The sequence below is a fragment of the Chenopodium quinoa genome, unplaced genomic scaffold (assembly GCF_001683475.1).
Source record: "Chenopodium quinoa cultivar QQ74 unplaced genomic scaffold, ASM168347v1, whole genome shotgun sequence".
NCBI classification, from domain to species: Eukaryota; Viridiplantae; Streptophyta; class Magnoliopsida; order Caryophyllales; family Amaranthaceae; genus Chenopodium; species Chenopodium quinoa.
In genome coordinates this window covers 22,587,312-22,613,202 of record NW_018742204.1, presented here as the reverse complement: position 1 = coordinate 22,613,202, position 25,891 = coordinate 22,587,312, and the positions used below count along the sequence as shown (strand labels likewise).

Below are 25,891 nucleotides of genomic sequence, written 5' to 3'. Positions count from 1 at the left end.
CGCGTATTTGACTAGATTTTAGAATTGTCTCACAATTCACAATGAGACATATAGCTAACAGCTCACTAGCTAAGTGTCGTGTGAACCATGAAAGGTTTTTCAACGCGATCATTATGATGTATCAAGTCGTGCATAAGTCAAAATTTGCTACTTTTGTCGTGTTGGGTTAAGCCGAGACACATCTTTCTCTTTTTTCACTAATGAAATTGCACACTCATAGCCTGAAATGACACATTAAATCACCAATGTGTTATGTTATGTCCAACCTTACTGATATGCTCCCCTTTTCGTAGACTATTTCTTACTTTATATTATGTTAAAGTATAATGTGACGTTCTAAATTAGAGACCTTATTACATCGCCGAGTAGTCGATAAAAGTTTGTCCAACCTTAAAAGATAAACTTGGAGTATTCCAATTAATCAATGATCCAACAAAAATGAGATAGCCAAAGCACAGTTCAAATGACCTTGACTCTCCTCCATCCCTCTCACCTGAACTCTCAAAACTCCGACAACCATGGCCGATCAACCTCCACCTTCACCTTCATCCTCTGATCCCACTGAAATCCACCATGAACAACCCCTGATTCCAGCTCTCTCAAACGACGTCGCACTGCTATGCTTAGCTCGAGTTCCTCGCTCCCACCACCCTTTCCTCTCTCTTGTCAGCAAATCATGGCGGTCCATTCTCCGTTCTCCTCTCTTCCACGCCACTCGCTGTGCACTCAACACCACCCAATCATTCCTCTTCATCAACCTTCGCATCTTCAACTCTAAAGACTCTTCCTTCTCTTTCAAATGGTACTCTCTAGACCCTTCTGCATTTTTCCCCAAAAATCCCCAAATTAATCACATCCCAAGAACCCTAATCCCGTTTAACCCCTCCCCATCTCACTTAATTGGGGCTTCTTTCGTTTCATTAGGTCGCCATTTGTATGTAATTGGTGGGTCTGTCAATGATATCCCTTCCCCAAACTTGTGGGTTCTTGATTGTTTGTCTAATAAATGGGAAGTGGGTCCTAAAATGAGGGTTGGGAGGGAATTTGCTGCTTCTGGGGTGATTGATGGGAAAATTTATGTGTTGGGGGTTGTGTTGTGGATAATTGGGCTAGGTCTATGAACTGGGCTGAGGTTTTTGATCCGATTAGCCGGTTGTGGAGGCCTGTTCGGAGTCCGATTGAGGTGAAGGAGAAGTGGATGCACGCTAGTGCTGTAGTGGATGGGAGATTGTATGCAATGGCTGACAGGAATGGGGTAATTTTCGACCCGGGGATGGAGGAGTGGGGGTTGGTGTCAACGGAGCTCGATTTGGGGTGGAGGGGGCGGGCCGCTGTGGTGGATGGAGTGTTGTATTGTTATGATTATTTGGGGAAGATTAGAGGGTTTGATGTTGGGGAGAATGAGTGGAAGGAGTTGAAAGGGGTAGATAACAGTTTGCCTAAGTTCTTGTGTGGTGCTACTATGGCTAATGTGGGTGGGAGGTTGTTTGTGGTGTGGGAAGGGAAAGCGAACCAGAAGGCGAATGAGAACGGGGGCTGGAGTGGGCAGGAAATGGAGGTGCTTTGTGCTGAGATTTTGGTGAGGAAGAATGAATTAGGGGAATTGTGGGGATCAATTGTATGGTCGGATGTGATCATTGTTATTCCCAAAGGGTCCTCTGTTGTGCATTGCTTGGATGTTCATTTGTGAGTTTCTCAGGAATAACATCAGTATGTATTCAATCATCCTTTAGCTCTTTGTTTTTACTTTTATTGATTTTTTTTATTTTTATGTCATGTCATATTATTTTGTCATAAGCTTCAATAGGTTCCGGTATGATAGCAAAATGGTATAAGAAATTCTCTAAAAAGAAGAATGGCATGCTTTGAATTATGCAATACTTCTGCATACAGTAGAATTACAGTTTTAATTCATGGAATTCATAATGCTTAAAACTTCTACTGTATAGGTGAAGTATAATCCCAAAACTTGTTTGTAGTTTGCAGTAGGCGTGAGTGAACTTTTTTATGTTTGGAGATGTAATTTTGAGCTAAATGTGATTGATACTGCTGGAATGATAGTCGGTGAAGGAAAAGTTATGGAAATGTTTTGACCATATATGGGCTTAGGTAGTCTGCTTAGCTAACATCACAAACCTAGTGTTCTAATTGCTTAATTCATGGTAGTGAAAATTGATGTGATCTAAGTTAAGCCAAACCAATTAATACAAGAAAGTACTTCCAAGTAAAAGCTCTCTACCTTTGTCATCATTTTATAATCAATTATCACTTAATAGATCAAAATATTTCTTGACACAAAACTACCCTCTTATGCCATCTGCCTAAATACTAACAAAATCTAAGAGCTTTTAAAAATATAGGCTAGGGGTGAAGATAATTGAACAAGTTATAAAGTAAATATGATTGCTCACAAACACAGGCAAATTTGAAAGTAGCGCCATTGGTTATGAATCTTATGTTCATCTTGTGCAATCATTTAGAGGTTGTTTGTTATGGTGATAATGTGAAGGAACAGTAACAAGTTTGTGTGCTATACTGCTGCTTGACATGGATGGTCCAAGAATGCATCTCCACTCACAGACATTTGTATACTTTGATCAATTTATGTCTGTTACCTTTCGTCCATACCTAAAGAGGTGATAATGTTTGGGTGATAAAAATTTTGATGAAGAAAAATAATGTGTTTGCTAATGGATATGCATTATCTTGAACATCTGTGTTGAACATTTCAAATTAAACTCACAATATAAATACAAATTCTATTATTATTCTCTCTAATTGGGACCTAATAACAAAGTAACTTTTGGGGGCATTCTTTTGGTAAATGAAATTATCTGTTGGCTTCTTTTGTGTATAAAAACTGAGATGATTAAGATAATTTGAATGTCGCTGATGGTGATTTATGCTTTTGTTTGACCATAACCTATTGCTTCTGAGGAAGGCAACACAATAATTTAATTTAATTGATCTCTTTTTTTTTTCTTTTTTTTTTTTTTTGTGTGTGTGTGTGTGTGTGGAGGGTGGTTTCTATCCTGATCAATTTTGAAAAGTTGTTTACTGATTATTTTTAATTGGCTATATAGCTGTTAATAAGCTAGTTGCATTGTCCTAAATGGTTGTTTGGTGATTGTAAGTAAAGTAGTAAACCATTAAATCAAATGCTTTTTGATGAAGCTATGTCGGATATCGAGCTAATGGATATTGGTAATGGATCCTGCTCATCTATAGAATACACTTTCATCTAAGCAGATAGATTAATATGATTGTCACTTGTTTCCTGGACAATTTCCTTACTAAACCTAAATTTGTGCCTGTAATAGAGCATATTGAAACAAGTAACTCATGGAAGAATGCATGCTCATGTCTCAACACGACCTTTTATCTTCAACTAGTACCCTCTTTCTGCAAATAATCCTCTAACACACATTTCAAATTGTACCCGTTGTTTAGTTCAATGTTGGGAAAGCGCAATTTTATATTTTCCTTTGCCTGGACTGGGATGAAGCATTGGATAAGAATAGATCTTTCTCCTATAATCTACAGCTTGACTATCAAGAATTTATCTCAGGAATCACTTTTAAAAAATGTAAACCAGGCATACCACTAAACGAGTAAGGTATTTGACAACATGAAATGTCTATAATCTCATCTTGAGGAGTTCATACTATTATAAACATTTATGCTTGTTTGTGTGTCACCAAAATAGGCTCAAGGAGATTCCTTACTAAAACCAATTGGTGATAGTTGGATTAACTCCTCTCCCTTATAAAGTGGAATCATCTCTCCTCTTTCTCCAATGCGGGACACTCACAAATGGGTTTAAAATGGGTTTCAACAGTGTGCATGTAAATTATCACATACATTCTTCTGGGCTTATTTTCCTTGCAAAAGTTCTGAAATCATTAATGGTTGACATTCTTTATATTTATATCTATGCATCATGCAGTCACGCTTTCTTAGATAAGACTGCTCGAAAAAACATTTTTGGATAAATTATTAGTCCATGTTCCTTTCCATCGGTTTCTGATGTACGCTCAGATTTTTCTACGAGTGTTAGCAGTTTGCACATTGATGGCCATGATAGGTGCTGCTCCTACTTGATTCCTAAGGGCCAGGACCCCTTATTGGTATATACGGTTTAATGTCACTCACCATATCCGCAACTGCTTTTCTTACTGTTCACCATATTCAGCTTTTCTCAGGCTATTACCATTTACTAGAGTAATAGTAGTCTCTGTTGTATTATCTTGACTAAAATGGAACTTATTGCTGTATCATGCATATGTTGTTTTTGGACTAATTTTGGCATCTTGCTACAATGTTGTACAAGTAGATTAGAGAAGCTAATGGTGTATTGTTATAATATGGTCTTGATGGCCCATTATCTGACAAAAAGAGTGCATTGTGTCGTATAATGAAGAGAGTGATGAATGGTGTCTTTGTCTATAAGCTTAAGTTGTGATGTCCTCTTTCAAGCTTTTGTGAATTGATCTGCTGGAGTTTCCATGTAGAATTTGTTAACTGGCACAATTCTTAGTTTTATGTATTGATCTGTATCTGATAACTTTCTTTTCTACAGTACGTATGTTCCTGCATAGGCTTTGTCATTGATAATGGTATCAGTGAAGGTCAAATGAGGTTGAAGCATAAGCATTTAGCCATGCCTTCATTCACATCTGAAGCAAAATTTCCAGACCTGCGTAAGTCTCTACATTTTCCTGCTCTTGGTGTCTTCGAACTTTGTATTAAGACTTAAGACCTCATAGAGTTCACCCTCAAATAAAGCTGTCTTCTGAATAATATGAAGACAGTCTGCATTGCAATTGTACAATAGTGTAATTTGTATGTTCGGCAATTAATGCCATTCTGTTAATTACTCAATTTGCTTGACCCTGAAAAATACAGTTGTTCAATGATCATTATCATATGTGCTAGCCATTTTTTTCTTTTTCACTTTTCCAAGCAGGGTTGCAATTGGCTAAAGGAGACTCCCTTCTAGGCTTTATGGCTTGTAAAATGGTCATTCTGTCTCACTGGTTGTTCCCAATGATCGCTGTTGTTCAAGGCAAAGAGTCGTAATCAGCAGTGTTCATTATGCAAACTTGTCCAAGCACCGACTGCTCCTCAAAGAAATTTGGTTTCCTCCTTTATTCCTAATATGAAGCATGGTGCGTATGTACACAGTCTCAGCAATTAGAATAAATTGCAAACTGCACGAAAAACGCTTAGCTGGGGTATCAATTACCCAGATTTTGTATTGAAGAAAATGTGAATAATGCATACTATTAAGTGACAACTTTTTCAAACATCTTATTTAGTCGTCATTCTATAATTTAATTGTTATCTTGATTAAAGCATTGATGATGAATTGATGAGGGTGGCTAAAGAGACCCCTTGGCAGTTGGCACTGTGGCAGTAGCTTATAAATGATATATACTTCCAGTTCTGAATAAAGAAAATAAAAAAACAAAAAATGTCATCGCACTAAAAGCGAAAAAGATTCACAATTGTTTTCCACAGGCTTTGGTACTGAAAAATTATGAAGAAAATTTATATTTAATCCGAGAAAGTGGCACATTTAATCAATAAATCATATAAAAGTATACTCTGCATTACTCCCTCCATCTCATGTCTAATGGTTGCAAGTAATATGAAACAGAGATAGTATAAAAGATTTTCTTTTGTATTTTTATATTGTAAGAAAAAAATAGGTGGGGTGAAAGTGAGATAGGTGAGAAGAGAGAAAATGTGGGAAATTTTTTTTTTTTTTTAACTACATTAGTGATTCCATTCCTTATTTAGTAATGTATTAAGTATTGTATGACAGACGAAAATGAAAAATGTATCAAGTATTATGGGAGGGAGGGAGTAATATTTATCGGAAAATTTGTTACTATGTATCTTTACATGACATAAATTTTGACAAAAATAACAATTAGGTCCATTACCATACAAAAGCTTAGCTCACTTGGTAGGGTTTGAATCTTGCCAATTGATGGTGCTTGGAGTTGGGAATCACCCTGTCTTTCTCTCACTGCACTCTAGTGTTTGACACACAAATACTAGATATTATAGGAATATCACTAAACAAACGACTTCACATTGATACTTACTTACCCAACATCTTCGCACCAAATCAATACTAATGAATAATGATAGCATTAATGGGGGAACAGGAGTACAACACCACAAGGTTGTAATTTTTCATATCAAATCAATACTAACGATAGCATTAAAGGAAGAAAGGAGCAACAACATCAGCCCATAAGGTTCACATTCTTGTCGTACCAAATCAAAAGTCAAAACTAACGATAGCATTAAAGGGAGAAAACGCGTATAATGCCTGTAGCATCTATCTGCAAGACTGTAAGGTCACAATTTTTCGTACCAAATCAATACTTATGATAGCATTAAAGCAAGAATAGGAGTACAATGACATCGACCAATGAGGTCACGAGGTCATAATTTTCGTACCAATTCAACACTAATTATAGCATTATTCCATAACTAATGTTGCTCTCACAAGAGAACAATTCACAACTCCAGAAATTACCGATACACTAATACAGTAAGCCTATTCTACTAAATATCCACAACGCTTGAATAGTTTGTGCATCTCACGGAACCAATAAATAGTACTACACTCGGAAAAATGCCACAGTTGAAACATGCCATAGCTATATTGGCTATGCAATGAACGGATAGATACAACACTAAAAAGACATATACAATCGTACAGAAACATATTATGTTGGTTTGATATGGCAAAATCATCATTGTTTTAGGAAGCTCTCGATTTGTTCAAGCACCTGCAAATCGTAGATGTGTCAGGTCAAAGGTGAATGAAAAAGGACAGTGATTCACCAACATACAGATTAACAGGAAGGCATGAACTTTGTAAGAGGACTTTCTTAAAACTAGTTTCTATTTTCTTTCTTGTCATAGTAGAGAACAGAGAGCCTACCTCAATTGCAATAGCAACTGGACTAAGATTATCTACTTTTACATTCCCTAGCTTCGATGCGATAGCTGCAAACAAATTAGTATGGATGTTAAAATAAGGATATAATACCACAGCAGAAATAGGTTATCATATAGAAAAAAGGAGCATATTAATGCTCAGATTAATATAAGTTCAATATAAGTTCCATCCAGAATATACAATTATATCAAGACCACCCCATATTTGATTAAGGAAGGGAGAAAATGTAAAAAGAAGAGATAAAAGCATTAATGAGGCCATACATTCCAAAGAAACCCGGGCATTAGCATTAGCATATGCTTCACCTCTCTCTTCTAATAGGGTGGACAAGCGTGTCAAAGCCTGCAGGGAGGTAAACAATAATATTAACTGGCTTTCTTAAAAGTATGTGTTAGATTTTCCATTAACTAAGGCAGGCAAGCAACAAACCTTAGAGTAAGCATCCCCTGATTCACCATGCAATAGAGGACGAGAGCCGGTCCCAACAGCTGAAATTCTCCGTGCTAAGCAATCCACTGGTACATCTAACCAAACACTGACACCGCTTCGCATATGTTTCCTGGAAGATAAATCATACAATAAAATTAACATACAACAGCCTTGTAAAAATCGAAAAGATAACCCTCAATGTCAGTAATGAAATATGCATAACACATACCAATTGATGGGCCTTATAACAACCCCTCCACCAGTGGAAATGACACGCCGATGCATCATAGATAGTTCCTTTAAAACCTCGGTCTGCAATAAAAAGTGAAATCAGCATTGTTCCCAGCACCCCAAGACAGAAGAACAACAAAGCTACTTGAGCAGAGCTATTGTACTAGGATACATCTTCACTTAATACTGATGTACTGTGATCATCCCTACCATGAGTAATTGATACCAAATGCTCAACTCATCACGATATCCATATGTAATAAGACATCAATCTACAGGACAGTTGAAATAGCCTGCTAACATCTTTTGTGTATTACTTCTTGCAATTAATAAGAATGCCTGAAATTTTTTATTATTATTATTTTTTAATCCTAAATACTTAGGAGAGAACTGTTTCAAATTTTATAATTCAGTATTTACTGACTTCCATCATTCTAAATCCAACTACCCATAAATTCTTAGTAAATTTTGAATTTTCAAATTCAGTGTCTTCAACTCTTTTTTACATTTCTTTCAAAAAAAAAAAAACTCTTTTTTACATGGGTTTTTATTTCCTTAGAACACTTCTTGAAACAAATTGTATCGAATATAACCAGATTTAACCAAAGATACAACATTGAAATTTATAGAGAGAATCGAGGCGGAGGCAGAAAGTTGTTTGAAGAGTGACGGTGTAAACTTTGCAGCATTACACCTTAAATTAATTAGGCCAACAAACCCCATTTTATATAAGGTTACATTGACCCCAAGAACTAATTTCAAGCATTCCACTCATCCACATTTTTTATTTTTTTTTGTTACAATATCATTCAGGCTTAGCAGAAAAACCAGCTTTTACTCACCTCTTTGTCTCTAAAGAAGCCTTCTCCATGTTGCTTGAAGATTTCTGCAACAGACATTCCCCCAACTTTCTCCTCCAGCAATAAGTCACTGAATCATGCAGAACCAGAATTCAAACAAAATTATTCTTCGTACATTATAACAAATAATTAATCCGAACGAATTCATATCTCAAATGGGTTTATGCAAGAAAAATAATTAATCTGAACGAGTTCATATCTCAATTGGGTTTAAAACATTTAACATGTACTTGAGGGTAACAAAGACAGTCTGTTAATAGCAACTTAGCAAGTGATGCAGATTACATAGGCAGACCTATCAGAAGTTGCAACTACAGTACGACATCTTAAATACATATACTTCGTATAAACTAACAAATGACAGACCTGTCGGAAAACGAATAATTAAGTGCTTCTGACAAAACTCTGCCAATAGTTGTTTTTCCAGAGCCCATCATACCTGCATGTAACTTTAGTGAATTAAAACTAGAGTAAGTTTAAATTCTGTAACCAAAGATGGAGAGCAAGTTAAGAACTAACCAACAAGGTAAATACAACGTCCATCTAGAATTGGTTCTACCTCTGCTGATTTTTTCTGCAATTAAGAATGAATTTCCACTTAGATTAATTGAGGCCCATCTACCAAAATTTATCTTCACTAATTTATTAAAATTTACAAGCAAGCTGAGGAAAAGGTCTAGTCTTAACATCCTGTGAAACGAATTTTAGCAATGACAAATAAGGCAAGATTACCTTTAAAACGAAAGACTCATCAAGCAAAGCAGAAATACCACCAGACTCCAGCAAAGAACCTGAATAGGAACATAAATTCATAACCGAAAGCAAGAGGTTATACATCCATGAATCCATGATAAGATGACTATTAAAGAGACAACTAATGGTGGCAAAGAGTAATGAATTTATAATCATTGGCTCATCAAATATTGAAACTATAGACAAGGAGGAGGATGAAGGCACAGTCTTGGTTTTTGCCTTGAGATTTACAAAATTCGACTAAAGGGTGAAAAGTCACTAACTTCTCAATCTTACTTCAAAAATTAAGAGCAAATGATATATTTTTCAGGCAAGATCCTAACTTAATTCAATGATAAAGTAAAGGGTCACTAACTTTTCTACATTACTCTCAAATAAAGAGGGAAGAATATCTCTTTCAGGCGCAATCCTAACCAAATTCGACTATACATTGGTTGAAGGGTCTCTGAATTCTCAGTCCTACTCCTAAAATTAAGATACAATATATCTTTGCAATCCTAACTAATTTATGAATATAATTCCATCAATCATACGATCTCAAACTTGCAGTATCAAACAAAATGCAGGAATTAAAACAATCATAATGTATCATTTCCAAGTAGAATAAACTTCATTTTCCACACAATTTCATCAAACACTTAATAAACAAAGTCTTAAAATCACCTTGAGAATTCTTCAAAGAACTCGAAATCTGCCAACGAAGCGGTTTATGATGAACTGAAGTTCTCCAATTTGATTGCACATTCATGAACATCATCTGGACCCCAGAATCATCCATAGTTTTCTGAGAAACCCGGGTAAACCCACCGGGTTTTCTCATCAATTTTTCGGTATCCATCCATTTACAAGGTTGAATACATTGCAAAAATTTAGCCTCCATAACACTAGTAATCTTAATTCAAACACCCAATTGCAAATTGATCACCTTCAAACAAACAAAGTGACAAGAAGAATTTCAATATAAAATTTGACAAATACCCAAGTAAATAACAGCTAATCTATCATCAAATTAAAACAATTGAAGCAAAATAAGCTATACCCAACAATTATTTTTGCAAACAAAGCGATTAAATTCAATGTTTAAATGCTAAAAAAACGTATAGAAAAGAGAGTTTACCAGAGATGAGGATTGATAGATGGTGTATGAAGGTTGGTGAAAGAGAGAGTTGGTGTGTTGTGGAGAGAGCTAAGAAAATTGGTATGAATGTAATTTGGTAGAGATGAGTTAGGTTCCATTGACCCATCATTTGTTCTTGGTTGGTGGAAATCTACATGGACTATGTTGTTGGTCTTTTTTTAAAACAAAAAATTCCAAAGTATTCTTAAATCCAATAATGGACCTACAAAATAGTAGTAGTCTTTTCTTAAATTTGGATGTTAAGGTTTTTTTATGGGGGTGTTTGGGGGTTGTTTATGGGGGGTGATTAGGGGTGTTGTTTATGGGGAGTTTTCGAGGCAATTGTGGTGGTATTTGAGGGTGTATATGGGCGGTTTTCGTGGCAATTTTGGTGGTTTTGAGGGTGATGGGTGGTAAACGACTAAACGTGGTGGGTGTGGGGCTATTTACTAGGGGGGTTAGGTGGGTTCGATAGGATAGGGTTGCTTTGAGTGTGGGTGGAGTTTTTTTTCCGAATGATTCTCGGTAGTGATGTCGACTAGGTTGATGGTGGTGGTGGTGGTGGTGGCGATTAGACGGTGGTTTTGGACTTTTGGTTGCTAGAATGATTGAATTTGTCAAGCAAACGTTATTAAAGAGGGGTTCAAGGTAATTGGTTGTTTTTTAATTTCTTGAAAACCCTAACTAAACCTCTTTTAAGGGTATTTTGATGTGGAGTTTCTAATGTTTACACTAATTTTTATTTATGGTTTTAACGTATCATTATCTTTACTCCGTTATAAATATCATTCGACATGGTTTGTTTTTTTTATTTGATCAAGTCAGATCTCATCTAATTGTAATAAGGTTGAATAAAGGGGTGATTTTGTGTCTTTGGGCATTCACAATATAATAAAGAGGATGTCAAATCACAAGTCAAAACAAGGTAATAAAGACCAATCAAAATTCATAATATCAATGCTAAATAAGCTAAGCCAATCACTTAAAATTGATTACTTTCTACTTATTTTTAATTGACACACATTGCCTTTTGCACTATTTACAATCTACACTTTGACTGAGTTTTTGTGATTTATATCAGTTAAAATTATGCAATCCCCTCAATCTCATATCAGTTTGACACTTTTCATCTGTACTTGTTCTAAAATAGTTTCACACTTCCCTTTTATTGTCACTCCTACCATATTATCCATCTTATCTCAACTTTCTTCTAGATTTATAGTCTTGTTTCACAGCGATCCTTCCATTAACATAACTATAAAAATACCTAGTCAGCTCATAGCAGATCTACTTTTCTATTAAAACAACTAATAGTCCAACCACAACTTATTCAGTAAAACCCTACGTAATACAAGTGTTAATATTTCGACAATACGATATCACAAAGTTTTATATGTAGCTAGTCACACCATGTGGTCAGGATTACTTATTTAGGGGTTACTCGGTCGTTCACGGGTTACTTGATCGGGGGACACTTAGTCAATTAAGGGTTACTCAGTCAATTAAGAGCTACCCAATCAGTGTTTTGATGTGTATCAAGCTATTAGCCGGCCACACGATGTGTCAGCCACACAGAAAAAACGTTGATACGAAATAGAGGAAAGCCTCACACAATTCTCCAATCTTAGCCCATTAGCACGTTTGGGTTAAGAAACCTACCCAAACTCATTCAAACCCGAATACAAACTTCACCTTCTTCGACTACCTCAGTTCTTACCTTCCAAACTTCAACCAACACCCTCTACGACTCTCTCTCTTTCTCTCTCCTCCCATCGCCGCCGGAGTCACTGCCATCTCCGGCACCTTCAAGCACCTCTAATGTCCCAACACAGATCGCAAGTATCTCAAACTACCCATTTTTAGATTCCCCAAAAATCGATGGAAAAACCCATCAAAAACCCTCAAATTTAACTCCATTGTTGAGCTCATTGACAAACTATTAAGCTTTTGATGCTTGGGTACAAATTTAGCAACGACAATCCAAATCCCATGATATTTGGGTACAAATTTCCGTTTCTCTCTCATCATAGGGTTCGAGCCTCGAAGCTTGCCTTCTTTCTTCCCCACTTTCACTCTTTATCTTCTTCTGTTGTTGCAGGATCTCGTGCTAATTTTCGCGAGGTAATTCAATACCCTTCTGAACGTTGGTTTGTTAAAGTGATCTGTACCCTTTTTTGTTTTCAATCGCATTGTTTGGATTTGCATTCGGATTATCTTGTTAAGGGTGTAACCCCATTGATTGCTTTTGAAGTTGTTAGAAGATTGGATGATTGTAATAATATTAGGAATACCGAATTGGCATTGCGATTTTTTGAGTTTAGTAGGGTGAAATTGAATTTAATTCATACTTTTGGGACTTATAATTACATTTTGAGGTCACTTTGTCAAATGGGTCATTATGATTCTGCTAATTTGGTTCTTGATTGGATGATGGTTGATGGGCATTGGTTGAATTCGTCGTTTTCGGGTTTTTTGGTGGGGTTGTTTTCGGATTCAGGAAGATTTGACATTGCCCAGAAATTGCTTGCTCAAGTAAATTGTGGAGAGAAAGATGGGGATCCTTTTGTGTGTAATAAGTTTTTGAATGGGCTGGTTAAACAAAATAGAGTAGACGAGGCTGTTAGTTTCTTTAGTGAGCAGATGATATCGAAATCGTGCTTAGATGTTTGTAGCTTTAATATAATGATTAGAGGCCTGTGCAAGGCGGGGCAAGTTGATAAAGCTTTTAAATTTTTCGAGGAGATGGTCAAATTTGAGTTGTCTCCAGATATTATTACCTATAACACTATGATAGATGGGTTGTGTAGGGTTAACAAGGTGGATAAAGCGCGAGAATTACTTTTGGAAGTTAGGTCTAGAGATGGTATATCTCCTGATGTTGTAACTTATACATCCACCATATCAGGTTATTGTAAGTTGAATATGATGGATGAGGCATCTTTTCTATTCCAAGAGATGACGAGTACTGGAATTAGACCTACCCTTGTTACTTTTAATATTCTTATTGATGGCTTTGGGAAGGTTGGCAACATGGCCTCTGTGTCAGCTATGTATGAGAAAATGCTTTATCTTGGTTGTCTCCCGGATGTTGTTACCTTTACTTCTCGCATTGATGGTTATTGTCGGATAGGGCAAGTGGATGAGGCCTTGAAGCTTTGGCAAGAAATGGTTGATAGGAAGCTGTTCCCAAATAAATATACGTTTTCTATTCTTATTATAGCTTTATGCAAGGAAAATAGAGTGAAAGAAGCTTGTAATCTTGTAAGGCAATTGAAGTTTAGAAATGATATTATTCCTCAACCCTTTATGTACAATCCAGTCATTGATGGACTCTGCAAAGCAGGGAAGGTTGATGAGGCAAATCAAGTTGTATCTGAGATGGAGGAGAGAAGGTGCAAGCATGATAAGTATACGTTTACCATTCTTATCATTGGCCACTGTATGAAGGGTAGATTGGTGGAAGCTATTAAGATTTTTAATAGGATGCTATCAGTTAAGTGTAATCCGGATGACATTACTGTAAAATCTTTGCTGTCGTGTCTGGTGAAAGCTGGAATGCCAGATGAAGCCTCGCAGATTAAAAAACAAATGGCATTAGGGAAGGTTGAAGTGAGTATATCACCTTCCAAAAGAAAGTTGCCAGCTAGTACAAATATGGATATTCAGGTGGCTGCTTAACTAGAATGAGGCATCTGAGTGCATCAATGCATAGCAGTTGGATGCATATCTTCAATATTTTGTATACTGCACAAGCCCAAGCAGTCAAGCACTCAGTTATGTGCTGTTTACGCTATAAAGTTTGAAGTTCTTGCAGATAAATAGTTGGCCCTTTTATGAGTGTCTATCAGATGTTTGCTTGGACATCAATTACATCTAATGGATGATTAGCTGCTTCAGGTCTTTCACTTAGTTTCTGATGAGAAATATTGACAAGGCTCTTTGGCTTGTCTCCTGTCTTAAATATGAGGTTCACATGTGAGTCAATCTGAAGCAGGGAGAACATGCCTTGAATGTATGAAGCAGTGAAGTCAACTGCCCCCTTTTATATTGTAGCATCCCATGCATAAAAGAAACTCAAAGCAAAGGTCAGTATCACGATACTCTTTTCTGTATCAAAAGCTGTATTTGTATCATCCAGTGCTTCTAAATAGTTTATATAGCTTAACTGGTATTATGCAAGTTTATGTTGTTTCTTAATCTTATCGCTTTAATCAAATATTGTTTCTTGTATTAGCTGGGAAAAATAGTTTGTTTAATCAGGATTCAGGAGGTTAAGGTGGCAGCTTTAAGATGTATCATGGCCTTCATGGAGATATGTTATGGTTTTGATGTGTCTTGTTATCTTTTTCTGTTACTTCAACCGCTAATACAAGTATCGTAGCTGTGTTTGGCTATTAATTGTTGGCTATTTTAGCTATTTGTATTGGCTATCTATATTGAATTGGTTTCTTGAGTTACTTGCAGTGTTGGCTGTTTATATAGATATTTAGTGAAGTTAGTTGTTAGGTGTTATGGAGTACTAAACAAAATGACTTACTTTTTGGTTAAAAACTAGAATGCTGAAAGCCACTACAAAAAGTTATTTTCTCTCTATATTTCCGTATTTATTGAGCTGAAACTCACTGAAATCTATAATAACTGCTGGTTGTTTAACCACATGAAAAAGTTAAGGAAAAATTGCTAATAATAATAACCTTTGTCCCATTCTTTTCTAATAATACAACCTTTTGATTATTTTATAATAATACAACCTTTAGGGGGTGTTCATTCCAAACAAGATTAAATCGAATTTTCAGTGAGTTTTGAGGTGGGAGAAGGGTAGGGGATATTACACCCTTCCTCATCCCCACCACCAAAAACTCATCCCTCCCCTTTCTTAACCTCAAAGTCCAACGAAAATGTGATTTTATCTTGTTTAAAATGAACATCCACTAAAGGTTGTATTATTACAAAATAATCCAAAGGTTGTATTATTAAAAAAGAATGGGCCAAAGGTTGTATTATTTTTAGCAATTTTTCCAAAAGCTAATAGGCAAAAGCCATTTACGTAACAAGGTCATTGTATGTCATTTGTCACTCCTGAGTTTATTGCAACAATTAAAATGTTAATGAACTATGAAACATTGAAATTTGCTTTGATACTATGAAACAAAGTTAAATATCAGTGTATCATAGGGATATGTTTATTAATGCACCTCTCCAAGTTTTTTGTTTCATAATATCATTAAAATTTGTTGCGAGTCTTGTTTCTTCTCTCTCCCTTTGTATTTATTTATATGGAGCGCTGATGTTTGTGGGTTGTTAGGATATGTTGGCTAAATTGCTGATCTTTTTTTATGCTTTTAAGGTTTCTCGAGGGTTTAAAAATGTAGAGTTCATCACTGTTAAAATTCCCTTAACTTTATTTATTGGAAGATGATTATAGTCTTGATCGTTGCAAATTTGACACCGGAAATTATTTTCTTGATCAGAGAAATGCACCATGGTTATCTGTGCCACAATTAGGAGACTGGGACCATAAGGGACTATTGCCAGATTACTCTCTTGATCTCTCAAAAATCAGAGAAATGGGGAATCAAAATAAAAGAGATCCTTCAAGGGCTAGTCTGGGTAATAATGAAGATTTCATCAATCCAACTGCTCCTGCTAATAACAAAGTAAACGATGAAGAACAGCAGCAATTCAATCAAAACCACGCTCCTACTGTAAGATTTTGCTCAAATGGCATTATCTAGTTGCTTTAACTTGCAGCTGTCCTGGTTGTTTAGACTTGCTAGATCATACTTTTTGGCATTAATGTTTCGTTTAACTACTTTTATGTTACAAAAGGCTGCCTAATTGCTTTATCTAGTTGTTTTATGTTAAGAGGACAGTTCCATTATTAAAGAAACTAAGCATAAAAATGGCATTGATATAGTTGCATGCTTAATGGCCTTAATCAATAACTGTAAAACACTACAAGCATGTGGGCCTTGAGTTTGCAACTTGGAGCAATAACAAAGAAAATACTTGGGCAATAACATTGATTGTAACGATCCACATTTTGCAGCAAAAAAGCCAGTCATTAATTCATTATGCATGCATCTATTTGACAATAATGTTTCCCAATTTGGTGCTTCTTTGGTGTTTGATATGCTTCTCCTTGTTTACTGTGACAATTTGTAGTTTAACTGTACTTCTAATGTCAAGGTTAATATTATGTTTGTTTGGTATATGCCCATGAAACCGTAGGTGGCCTCCAATAATTAATGAAGGCAATGTACAAATAGTGGGTTTGGGCCGAGGGGATTAGTGGTATGCCTAAATCTAATCCTTTTTTTCTGAAACATTTTCTTGAGAACTGGTTGATGTAGACTATAAAAGTATGGTCCTTTTGGTCAGTGACCAGTTGTCATTTGAATGTAAGTGGCCAGTTGTCATAGTGGCCAGTTGTCATTTGAATGTACCCGTCTACCCGATGAATGAGGGAATTGCAGTTTTACTACACAAACATGTTACTTCATGTATTTTGTATTGGCAAGATAGAAACTATTTTGATTTATCTCACATGCTTTGTATTAGTTAATTGGATTCTTCCTCGGTATATGGGGATTCAGAAGTCTTATGCAATCATGCTATGCATGAATTTGATCAAAGTATATCTGGCTCTTGCTTTTTATGATGTATTCACATTGCTTGAATGAGATGTTGCACCACCTGGGAAATCTTATGTTCAATTGGAATATGTTAATAATTAAGTCTATATCTAATTATCATTGCTAATGCTGCATGTAGATCAGCTATTTGTCATCAGTAATAAGATCAGATCTGGTGCAAGATTTATCAAGGGTTCTTGCATTATAAAAATATGTGATAGAGTGGGAAACTGTGGCATCCATCGCAGATAAACCCAAATCTATGTTTGAATTCTGCTAGTATTAAACTCTAAACCTGGTATCCAGACAGCAGACCATATGTATTGATGCTTATAACAATGTTCATATATCAACTTTTACATCTTTTGCTTTATCAATCATTTATTTACATTTTTTTCTTGTTGATTGCAGCCGACAAAGATCTTCCTCAGCTACTTCAACTGCTGTGTAAGAGCCTAAGCCCTGGAGACAAAATCCAAGCGCTACACTGCTGATGTATTCAGACCCTGTACCTAAATCTTCTTATTATCCAGATGCTTCCTGATCCTCAGAGCTCACTTCAAAGTAAGAAGTGGAATTTGCCCTTTCCTAGAAGTGATTGTTTTTGACAATATGAGAAGCACATACAAATACAGCCCCTTCAGTTGGTAGAGCATATTTGCCGCTCTTTGCCAGCATTTCTAATGAAGTTGCGTGCTTGCAACAAAAGAGGCGGGGTAACTTCCACTAAATAGCAGAAATTTTAACATTTACTGGAAAAAGATGTTATATTCTTTTTTTCTTGGGGATTTATTTATTTTTGGGGGGTTGGGGGGGGGGGGGGTGTACACAGGAAGCACTTCTCATGTGGCGTATTGTTCGCATTCTTGATTCATGTTTGCTGTGATCGCCCTGTGCAGTGAGAAATATAATTTGTTGCCATTGCCAATGAGGTTGTATAGAAGGGAAAATTTTGAGTTAGCAGATTAATAAATACGAAGTACATCGTAAGGATTTTTTCCTTACCCCAAGTTTGAAGGCATCAACTGTGAATAGCATTAGGTTTGTTCTGTATAATGCGCTTTCCAGCCAGTTTTGGACCATGATAACAAATGATTTCAATCAAGATGGAGCAATTATTTTTGCTCCCTTTTTTTACTGGTATCATGTATTTGACCTAGCCTCTGAGTTTAAAGATTGTAGACTCTTCAGCACTACTATGGTGCCTGTTATGTTGTCTGTTTTGATAACCTATCAGTATTGTTTCCAAGGTGAAAGGCGTGCCTTGACGACTTTGATTCTAAGTGTAGCAGCAGATAACATACACATACATGATATAGGGCTATCAGGCTTTTCACAAGCTGAAAAGCCTTATAGTGTGTGTGGACGTTATTCCTACAAACCGGAAAATTTCAACTTATAATTTGAGGTATATTAAGGTCATCTTGTATCCATTTCATAAACGACTCACCATATAACCCTTGATATTAGGTAAATGATCCTCACCTCAAGCACCTGCAGTTTGAAGAATTTGACCTTGACCTTAAGGTTATAAAATCAAGCTTAACATGCTATGCTTTGATTATTTCCGATTTGTGTTATCTCTTATTAATTTTTAGAGTTTTCAATAAAGTTAAACATGCCCAACATTCCATGAAAATTTGTCTTAAATCATACTTTGGACCCCCAACATTCCAAAAAAAACATTGGTTGTAATTCAAACTTGTAATATGAAATAAAATAATTTAATACTCGTTTTGTCTATTAGTTAGGAAAGGTAATTTTGAACACTCTTGTGTAGAATTTGGCACATATCATGCTAGTATATTTTGTGCTCAAGTGAGTCACGTATAAATTGAGTCTAAAAAGAAGTTGTAAGTCTTGTAACAATTTAGTCTCATGTTGATCTTTCATAAATACAGGCATACAGCTAGTGCACGACCTGAGTTTACATGCCTAATTGAGTAATTGTGTCAGCTTGGCCCAACCGAACTCCGTCCTATTTAAAATGCAACTACTTGGGTGTGTCATGTGAGAGGTAAAAAAAAAAAAAAAAAAAAAAACATCACAAGCTTTGACGAGAGTGATGGATAGCTTAAGTGAAGCTTTCCTCCTGATTTCAAGTGATTTTTGATCGATTTTCATAACATGCCTTTGTGGTTTTATACACACAAAAAACATAACACTCATTTTGACCCAAAAATCCGCTTCTTTTTTATGGGTTTGAGCATGAGGTTTGATGTTAAGGTTTGGTCAACCTAAATATTTATCGTCTCTAATCATGTGGTTCTGTCAAAACCGCCATTTAAATAAATAAATAAATAAATAAATAAATAAATAAATAAAAAAGTAAATAATAATAAGAAAGAAAAGAGAAAGAAAGAGTATCGAGAAGGTTCGATTGGTCATTTCGTTGCGTCTGTGTCATTGCCATCTTTGTTCTCCGCCTCCTTTCTCTGTCCTAAAATCAGCTCACCTTTCCATTTTCCACTTTCTTCAATCTCCCTAACTCAATCAACCAGAATAATATTACAAGATAACAACTTTCAAGTATCTTTTACAGAAAACGTGCAATGGTAGGTTAATTTCCCAATTTAATTACTAATTTTATTTTGTGGGTTTTAATGTTTTTGTAAAATCTGATTACGATTAATTTGATTGTTTGAATGCAGGCTTCAAGAATTCTTGCCCAAATTCTTGTGATGGGTTCTGGGATATTAGTTAGGGCTGTTGCCCAAGCTTATCGACAAGCTATTGCTAGTATGTTTCTTCATTTTTGTAAAAAAATTAATTTATTTAGCATGTTTCCGATTATCATCAAATCCCAGCTGTTTGATCATATGTTAATTTTTTTATTTATTGGGGTTTTATTTGAATTGATGATATACAATTATGTGACAAATTTTGGGTGTTATTAGTTGGGACTCTTTGGGAGTTCTATAGCACAAATGGGTATTGATTTTTAAAGGGTGAATTAATTGGGGTTATGTTTGTATTAGTTATTTGGTGTTAATTGGGGTTATAATTAAATGATGATGTTTCTTGTAACTAGTTGTTTGGATCATGTAGTATTGTAGTCATGAATATTGATGGGATGATTATCTGAAGTCTAAAACTTTGGCTGTGGCAATCGAATGGGCCGAGCTTGGTGGGTTTCTTAGTTATTCTCTTGGTGATTTTTATAGATAAGTTCATTAAGAAGAGAAGGGGGAGGAGATAGTGAGGAATTTAATGATCTTAAGGAGTTTAAGATGAGTGAAGAAGGGTAATGTGAAGATGTTTCAATGTAAGTTTGGGTGGAAAACAGGAAAGGGGTGAAAAACAATTCTTGCAAATGTAGGAACCATTGTCCTTTCGTAACGAAGGGAAGTCATTCCTCCATACTTCTCACCTTCCTTTTCTCTACTCCCATCTATTATTCCCTTCCATTTCCAATTTCCTATTCTTTCAAGGGTTCAATTAGAGAAGAACAAATATTACAGTTGCGTTTTACCTTGAACAATGTTTTCCATCTAACCAAATGGAGCCTACGTGTAACAAACTGTAAGGCTTGTGCATTTCAGTCCATGGATTCTATAATTATTGTATTTACCCCCCCCCCCCCTTCTTTTTTTTCTTTTTTTTTTTCCTTAAGCCCTCTTTGGAAAAGTGTGTATCTTTAAAAGTTATTTAGCATGACTAATCAAGCTTTTACATTCTAATTGAATCAGCTCTGAACCTTTTGGTTGATTGATATTTTTCAAGCCAACTCTACCATATTTGAGGACTTTTAGATAATCTCATATCTCTTATTTCACCCCTTTTTTCCCTCTCCCTGATTGTGGTATATAGCATAATAAAACAAAATGAAGTAAATGATGGGAGCTATGGATAGAGAAGTGCTCTGATCCACATAAATTGGAAGCGCAGTGTTCATTACCCAAAATTTTCTATGACCTCCTGTTTAGATTTTTTTCTAAAATTTTGATTGGTACTTTTACTGCCTCATGCAAATATGACAATTGATTTATATGCCGTTGAAACAATTTGGCAGTAGCTGCTGTTGTATAGTTTATGTATACAATATCATTAAGGTCATATGGAAATTTGTTTTGAACAACAATTCATGTTTGATTTTTGAAAAGATTTATGAATTGGCCATATAGCATTTGTCTTTAGTCCATGTTATGATTAATATGTGTATACAAATTGGGAGGGCCTCATAGTACTACAGGAGTCATAGGATTTACCAAGACCATGTACGTATAGTATCATTACTTCTTAGATGTAAGTTCTACCTGAGTACCTGGGCACCTGTTCAGCTTTCCTCCCATTTTTGTTGACAATTTTTCACCTTGTTTTTTGGATGGGCTGATGTATATTCTAAAACAAGATTAATTGCCTCTTTGATGATGATAGACATTGGATACAAAATATGAACATAACTTATAATAATTGGGTCACATACTTTTTCATGAGTTTTTTTTTGTCAGTCTTCAAATGGGTTCCAATGCGTATGTTGCTAACTTGTAAAAGGGGTATGTTTTATTTGGCTAATAAGGAACCCTTACAATTTTCAGAAGAGATTTGAGTCTGCCAAGATCTATTATTTACTTCTAGCTGTGAGTTCCAAAAGTACATTTTTTTACTTTCCTCCACAGTTTGTTAACAAATTTTGCTTTGTGTTTAAATGGGGCTGATATAGTTTCCCAAACATGATTAATCGACTCTTAAGATGATAGATTTTGGGGTTAAAATATTGACAAATATTGTATTATTGAATAAAATCTTAATAATGCTTGAGTACTTAGGTTTTATGTGGAATCGGCTAATGGATGTGTCCGATTTGGTCAGAATTTATAATTTCAGATTATGTTATGTTGAGATGACCTTTGTATAATATTTTCTGACCTTACCTCAACCTACATTGAATAGCTAGTCATTTTATGCAGTCATTTATAGAGAAATTCAACCATATAAATGAGAGTCCAATAATAACCAAGGGATATCTAACAATAGTAATAGTTGAAGGCATATTGTCAAGATGAAATCTCATATTACTATTTTAATTTAATTGGTTTTGGTTCGGTCAGGTTGAGACAGATTTGGTCTAAAATTTATCAGTTTGTTCAGCAGACAAATCTGGGTCTCTCACAAAATTTGTAGTAACCCAGTTTTTGGTTCAGCTTTCAGGTTACCCTTATTCCTTGTGCATCTTTATAAACTACACTCAAATTTCATTAAACTTAATGTTTATTATCGTCTGAAGCCAGAGGGTCATTAGGGTCCTAGGTGGCTTTTGAAGACTTTTTAGATGTTATTAAACAATTTCCCATTACTGTCCCTGATGAAATAAAATGAACCTGTTAATTGTACTTTTTAGTGTAATAGCCTTTAATGCGTGTATGTATAACTCCTTTGATGACCCTGGGAGTCTCCCTGTTAATCCCCCCCCCCCCCTCTTTTCTAGCTATTCTTGAACTTGAAAGGCCTTGGTAATTTGAGTCTCATTATTGGATATGGGTTTGTGAAGGCCATATGTGTTTGTTGTCATTTTTTATTCTAGTTCCAACGATAGATTTTAGAAGGTTGCTTTGTAGCATTTAAAGTTCACTAGAATTTTGGCTTGATTAGTCTTTTACATGTAATAGTGGCTTTTAATTGAGACAATAAATAATAGTTCTCGTGATTTTTTATTGTAAAAATTTACTTTTAGAACCATATGGCTTTACCAATTACCATTTTAAGTTGTTACTAATAAGATCCATGTAAGTTGTAACCTTTGAAATGGAATTGACTGAGTAAGATCCATCATCCATGTAAGTTGTTACCTTTGAAATGGAATTGTTTGATTAATATCCACATGCTCTGTGTATTTGTGGTTCATATTATATAGATAGACTTCAGGTAATATTGAAAGGTTGTGTAGGACCCCCATAAACTTTAATTTTATACTTTTCACTTATGTGTAAACTGTAAAATGAAAGATTTTCCTCTCATACATCACTTAAGCTCTGTTTTTTTTTTTAAAGGAACATTAGGCAGTAACCTTGAGACCCCCCAAGTTTGATTTGAGGTATGTGAGCCTCATATTTTCTTTTTCTCAACCCTTGTTACTCTCCTTCTCTGCTGCTGCTGCTGCTTGAACACCTTAATCTTATAAGTTGGGTTGGCTACATGAAACAACATGAGGACTGCCCAGGAGGTCACCCATCCTAGTACTACTCTCTGTCATTACGGCTCATGGTGTTCTTGAAATCCTTAAATAAATTGAGTGGTGATATTTAGTGCTTCAATCTGTTTTTTTTTTCTTGATTTTGATATGTGCTAGGTTTACCCTCTTTTACCCCTTTTCATTTGATGAGATGGATTTTTTTTGTCCTCTCTCTTTGAAGTTGCTGGGCTAGAAGCCTTGATCTTAACAATAAAATTTAGTGGGACCCAAGTTCTTTACTGATCTAGATGGGTTATTTGCTCTTTTTTATGTGTCTTTTGCCATCACCAAGTCAGCTTTTTTTTTTTTCCTACTTATTTTGGTGCCCATATCAGCAATCATCCTATGAAATAAAAACTTTTGGTTCGATCTTGTGTTGCTGGCTTGGTGTTTTTTTATCACATAGGCTACTTTAGCTCTCTCTCCAGATTTTCTTATTAGTCTACTACACCATCCTTACTTTCATCGTTCTCTGGTTTCATTTGAATGTTAATTGTTCATCTTACCTTCTTTTTTTTGGCCCTTGACACTTCCAAGGTTTTGATACCACTTTTATTATATTCAATATACAAGGATGTACCTAGATTGGATGAAGAGTGTGTATGTTCGTTGCATTAGGGACTAACAATATGAAATTAACAAGATATGGTGTGGATGTAAGGCTTAAGGGCCTTATCTAGCTTTCAGAAGAAATAGAAAACTGTAATTTGGAACATTAAACATCAAACACTTGAATTTTTATTTGATAATTATGTGCTACAATGTCTTCTATTCTTGCATCATATGTGTATGTATGCACAGGCCAATAAGGTAAAGATACTAGTTGCTTCCATTCTATCACTCACTAGCTCCTGTATTGCAGATGCCTCGAAAACTGGTGCTGCTCAAGAAGCAATGCAGAATACTGTACGTAAAGCAAGTAAAGCCATCACAGAGCAAGAAGCCAGGCAAATTCTTGGTGTTCCTGAGAATGCAGCCTGGGAAGATATTTTGAAAGTATGTCCACACCTCTTGGTTATAATTGTTTCATTTTCTTGTATCTTTTGTGATTCTATGTAAATGATTATCATTCATTTGTGCAGAAATATGATGTTTTGTTTGAGAGGAACGCCAAACAAGGGAGCTTTTACCTCCAATCGAAGGTTTACCGAGCAAAGGAGTGTCTAGAATCAGTATATCAAAACAAAGGTCAAGGCCCTGCCAGTGGATAGCTGGAATTTTTGTCCCATGGGTGGTTGTGCTCGTGTTTTTCTTTCTTACAATGCTGTATATAGAGTACTGCGATGATAATTAGACTAAGAACTTTTAACATAATCTTTGTTCATCTGGTTGTGATATTGTTTGTTCCTTATACGTTTTAGGAACGTCATGAGCGGTTAGAATTATGCACACTCTTAATCATATTTCTTACTCGATGTTATAGTATGAATTTTTTTTTTCTTCGTTTTGACAAGGCTGTAACCAATCTTCATATATTGCAGTATTTGGTGCTATTGCCTTGTAAACGTTACCAGGGAGTAGTGCTTGTAAATTGTAATAACAGCAGCAATTTTACAAGACTAGCTGTTTTGTATTTGTTGATTTGGCCAAGTGTCAATACAAACTTCCTCTTCTTTTTCATTTTTTATTTTTACACGGATCTACTTAGTGATCAACTCCTTAATCCTTATACTACACTTCCTTTCTTTATAATTGGTTTGTTTTCTTCCCCTCTCATGTTTAATTCACTTCATATTTAGGAAATGTGACAACTTTATCTAAATCGGTGAATAATTTGAACGTATCAAATTGGTATGAGTACGTTTATCAATTTTAGATGGATCGAGCATACCGTATGATAAGGTTTGATTTTGTTAAACCAAATGAGAAAGTGACTCAAGTAATACACTAATCACAGTCCACAAAACAATCACTATCGTTGTATTCTTTGTTATACGAAGTACAGCAATTATAAACTGTACTTAATTGTAATGTAGCTGGATTGATTGTGCTCCCACTAGCCATTTTACTACTTTATTTAAAATAAATAAAAATCAGTACTTTAATATTAGGGGGAATAACTATGATTTGGAGAATCGAGAATCCTAAGTTTTATAATAATTACTCGTGGATCACTTTCCTCTCTTTTTCTCTTTTCAATATCAAAACTCTACTCTATCCGTTCTTAAATTACATTCGTAGTCCTCTATATTAAATGCTAAAAGAATGAATGTAACTTAAGGACGGAGAGAGTACTATTTTTTAACTTTAAAATTTACACCATATTCTTTTGATTCATGCTTAACGAATTGAATAGTGAGTACAACTTATGAGATACGTTCTTTTATTTCGAATAGTATGTTCATTCAGGATCATGCTAGATTGCTTGTCATCATCCTTAGCCGTATTATATCTACAAGATAGCTTAAAAAATCTCCTTTGCCCAAGATCAATGGGCGTAGAAGTAATATTCTTTTGAAGATTTGGAATCGCATCATAATGAATGCTAGAGCTGGCAAAAAGTCGTGTCGTGTCGTGTTCGTGTTTGATCTTGTGTCAATTTCGTGTTATTCATAAAATTTATCAAAAACTATGTAAAATGTAAGATAATTGCATAATTTGACCACTTTATCTAAATGGGTCGTGTTCGAGTTGATTTCGTGTCGTGTTGACTTCATGTTTTCTCTCACTAACTTCGTGTTCGTGTCACGCCAGTTTAGACCATATTATTTT

The 25,891-nt window shown here is 35.3% G+C and overlaps 4 protein-coding genes across 4 annotated transcripts; 3 read left to right on the top strand and 1 right to left on the bottom strand.

Moving 5' to 3' along the window:
• The first annotated feature begins 352 nt into the window (after window positions 1–352).
• Window positions 353–5,368, top strand: LOC110724048 (F-box/kelch-repeat protein SKIP6-like). The gene is given in 3 exon segments (XM_021903447.1): window positions 353–1,077; window positions 1,080–1,710; window positions 4,580–5,368. Coding segments are annotated over 2 exon segments (1,170 nt in total). The 5' UTR covers window positions 353–518; the 3' UTR covers window positions 1,691–1,710; window positions 4,580–5,368.
• Window positions 5,369–6,622: 1,254 nt separating this feature from the next.
• LOC110724051 (shikimate kinase, chloroplastic-like) lies at window positions 6,623–10,529 on the bottom strand. The gene is made up of 11 exons (XM_021903451.1): window positions 10,373–10,529; window positions 9,919–10,180; window positions 9,235–9,293; window positions 9,022–9,076; window positions 8,869–8,941; window positions 8,485–8,572; window positions 7,641–7,723; window positions 7,412–7,541; window positions 7,246–7,324; window positions 6,965–7,029; window positions 6,623–6,809 (listed from the first exon to the last, which is right to left on the bottom strand). Exons 2-11 carry the CDS (start codon window positions 10,133–10,135, stop codon window positions 6,774–6,776), a joined length of 885 nt encoding a protein of 294 aa, XP_021759143.1. The 5' UTR covers window positions 10,136–10,180; window positions 10,373–10,529; the 3' UTR covers window positions 6,623–6,773.
• Window positions 10,530–12,007: 1,478 nt separating this feature from the next.
• Window positions 12,008–15,978, top strand: LOC110724043 (pentatricopeptide repeat-containing protein At2g06000-like). Its single transcript, XM_021903444.1, has 2 exons — window positions 12,008–14,457; window positions 15,844–15,978. The coding sequence occupies exon 1, from the start codon at window positions 12,323–12,325 to the stop codon at window positions 14,048–14,050; it is 1,728 nt and encodes a 575-aa protein (XP_021759136.1). The 5' UTR covers window positions 12,008–12,322; the 3' UTR covers window positions 14,051–14,457; window positions 15,844–15,978.
• Window positions 15,979–19,327: 3,349 nt separating this feature from the next.
• Window positions 19,328–24,799, top strand: LOC110724038 (mitochondrial import inner membrane translocase subunit PAM16 like 2-like). The gene is made up of 4 exons (XM_021903439.1): window positions 19,328–19,562; window positions 19,659–19,746; window positions 24,042–24,175; window positions 24,262–24,799. Exons 1-4 carry the CDS (start codon window positions 19,560–19,562, stop codon window positions 24,388–24,390), a joined length of 354 nt encoding a protein of 117 aa, XP_021759131.1. The 5' UTR covers window positions 19,328–19,559; the 3' UTR covers window positions 24,391–24,799.
• Window positions 24,800–25,891: the final 1,092 nt, after the last annotated feature.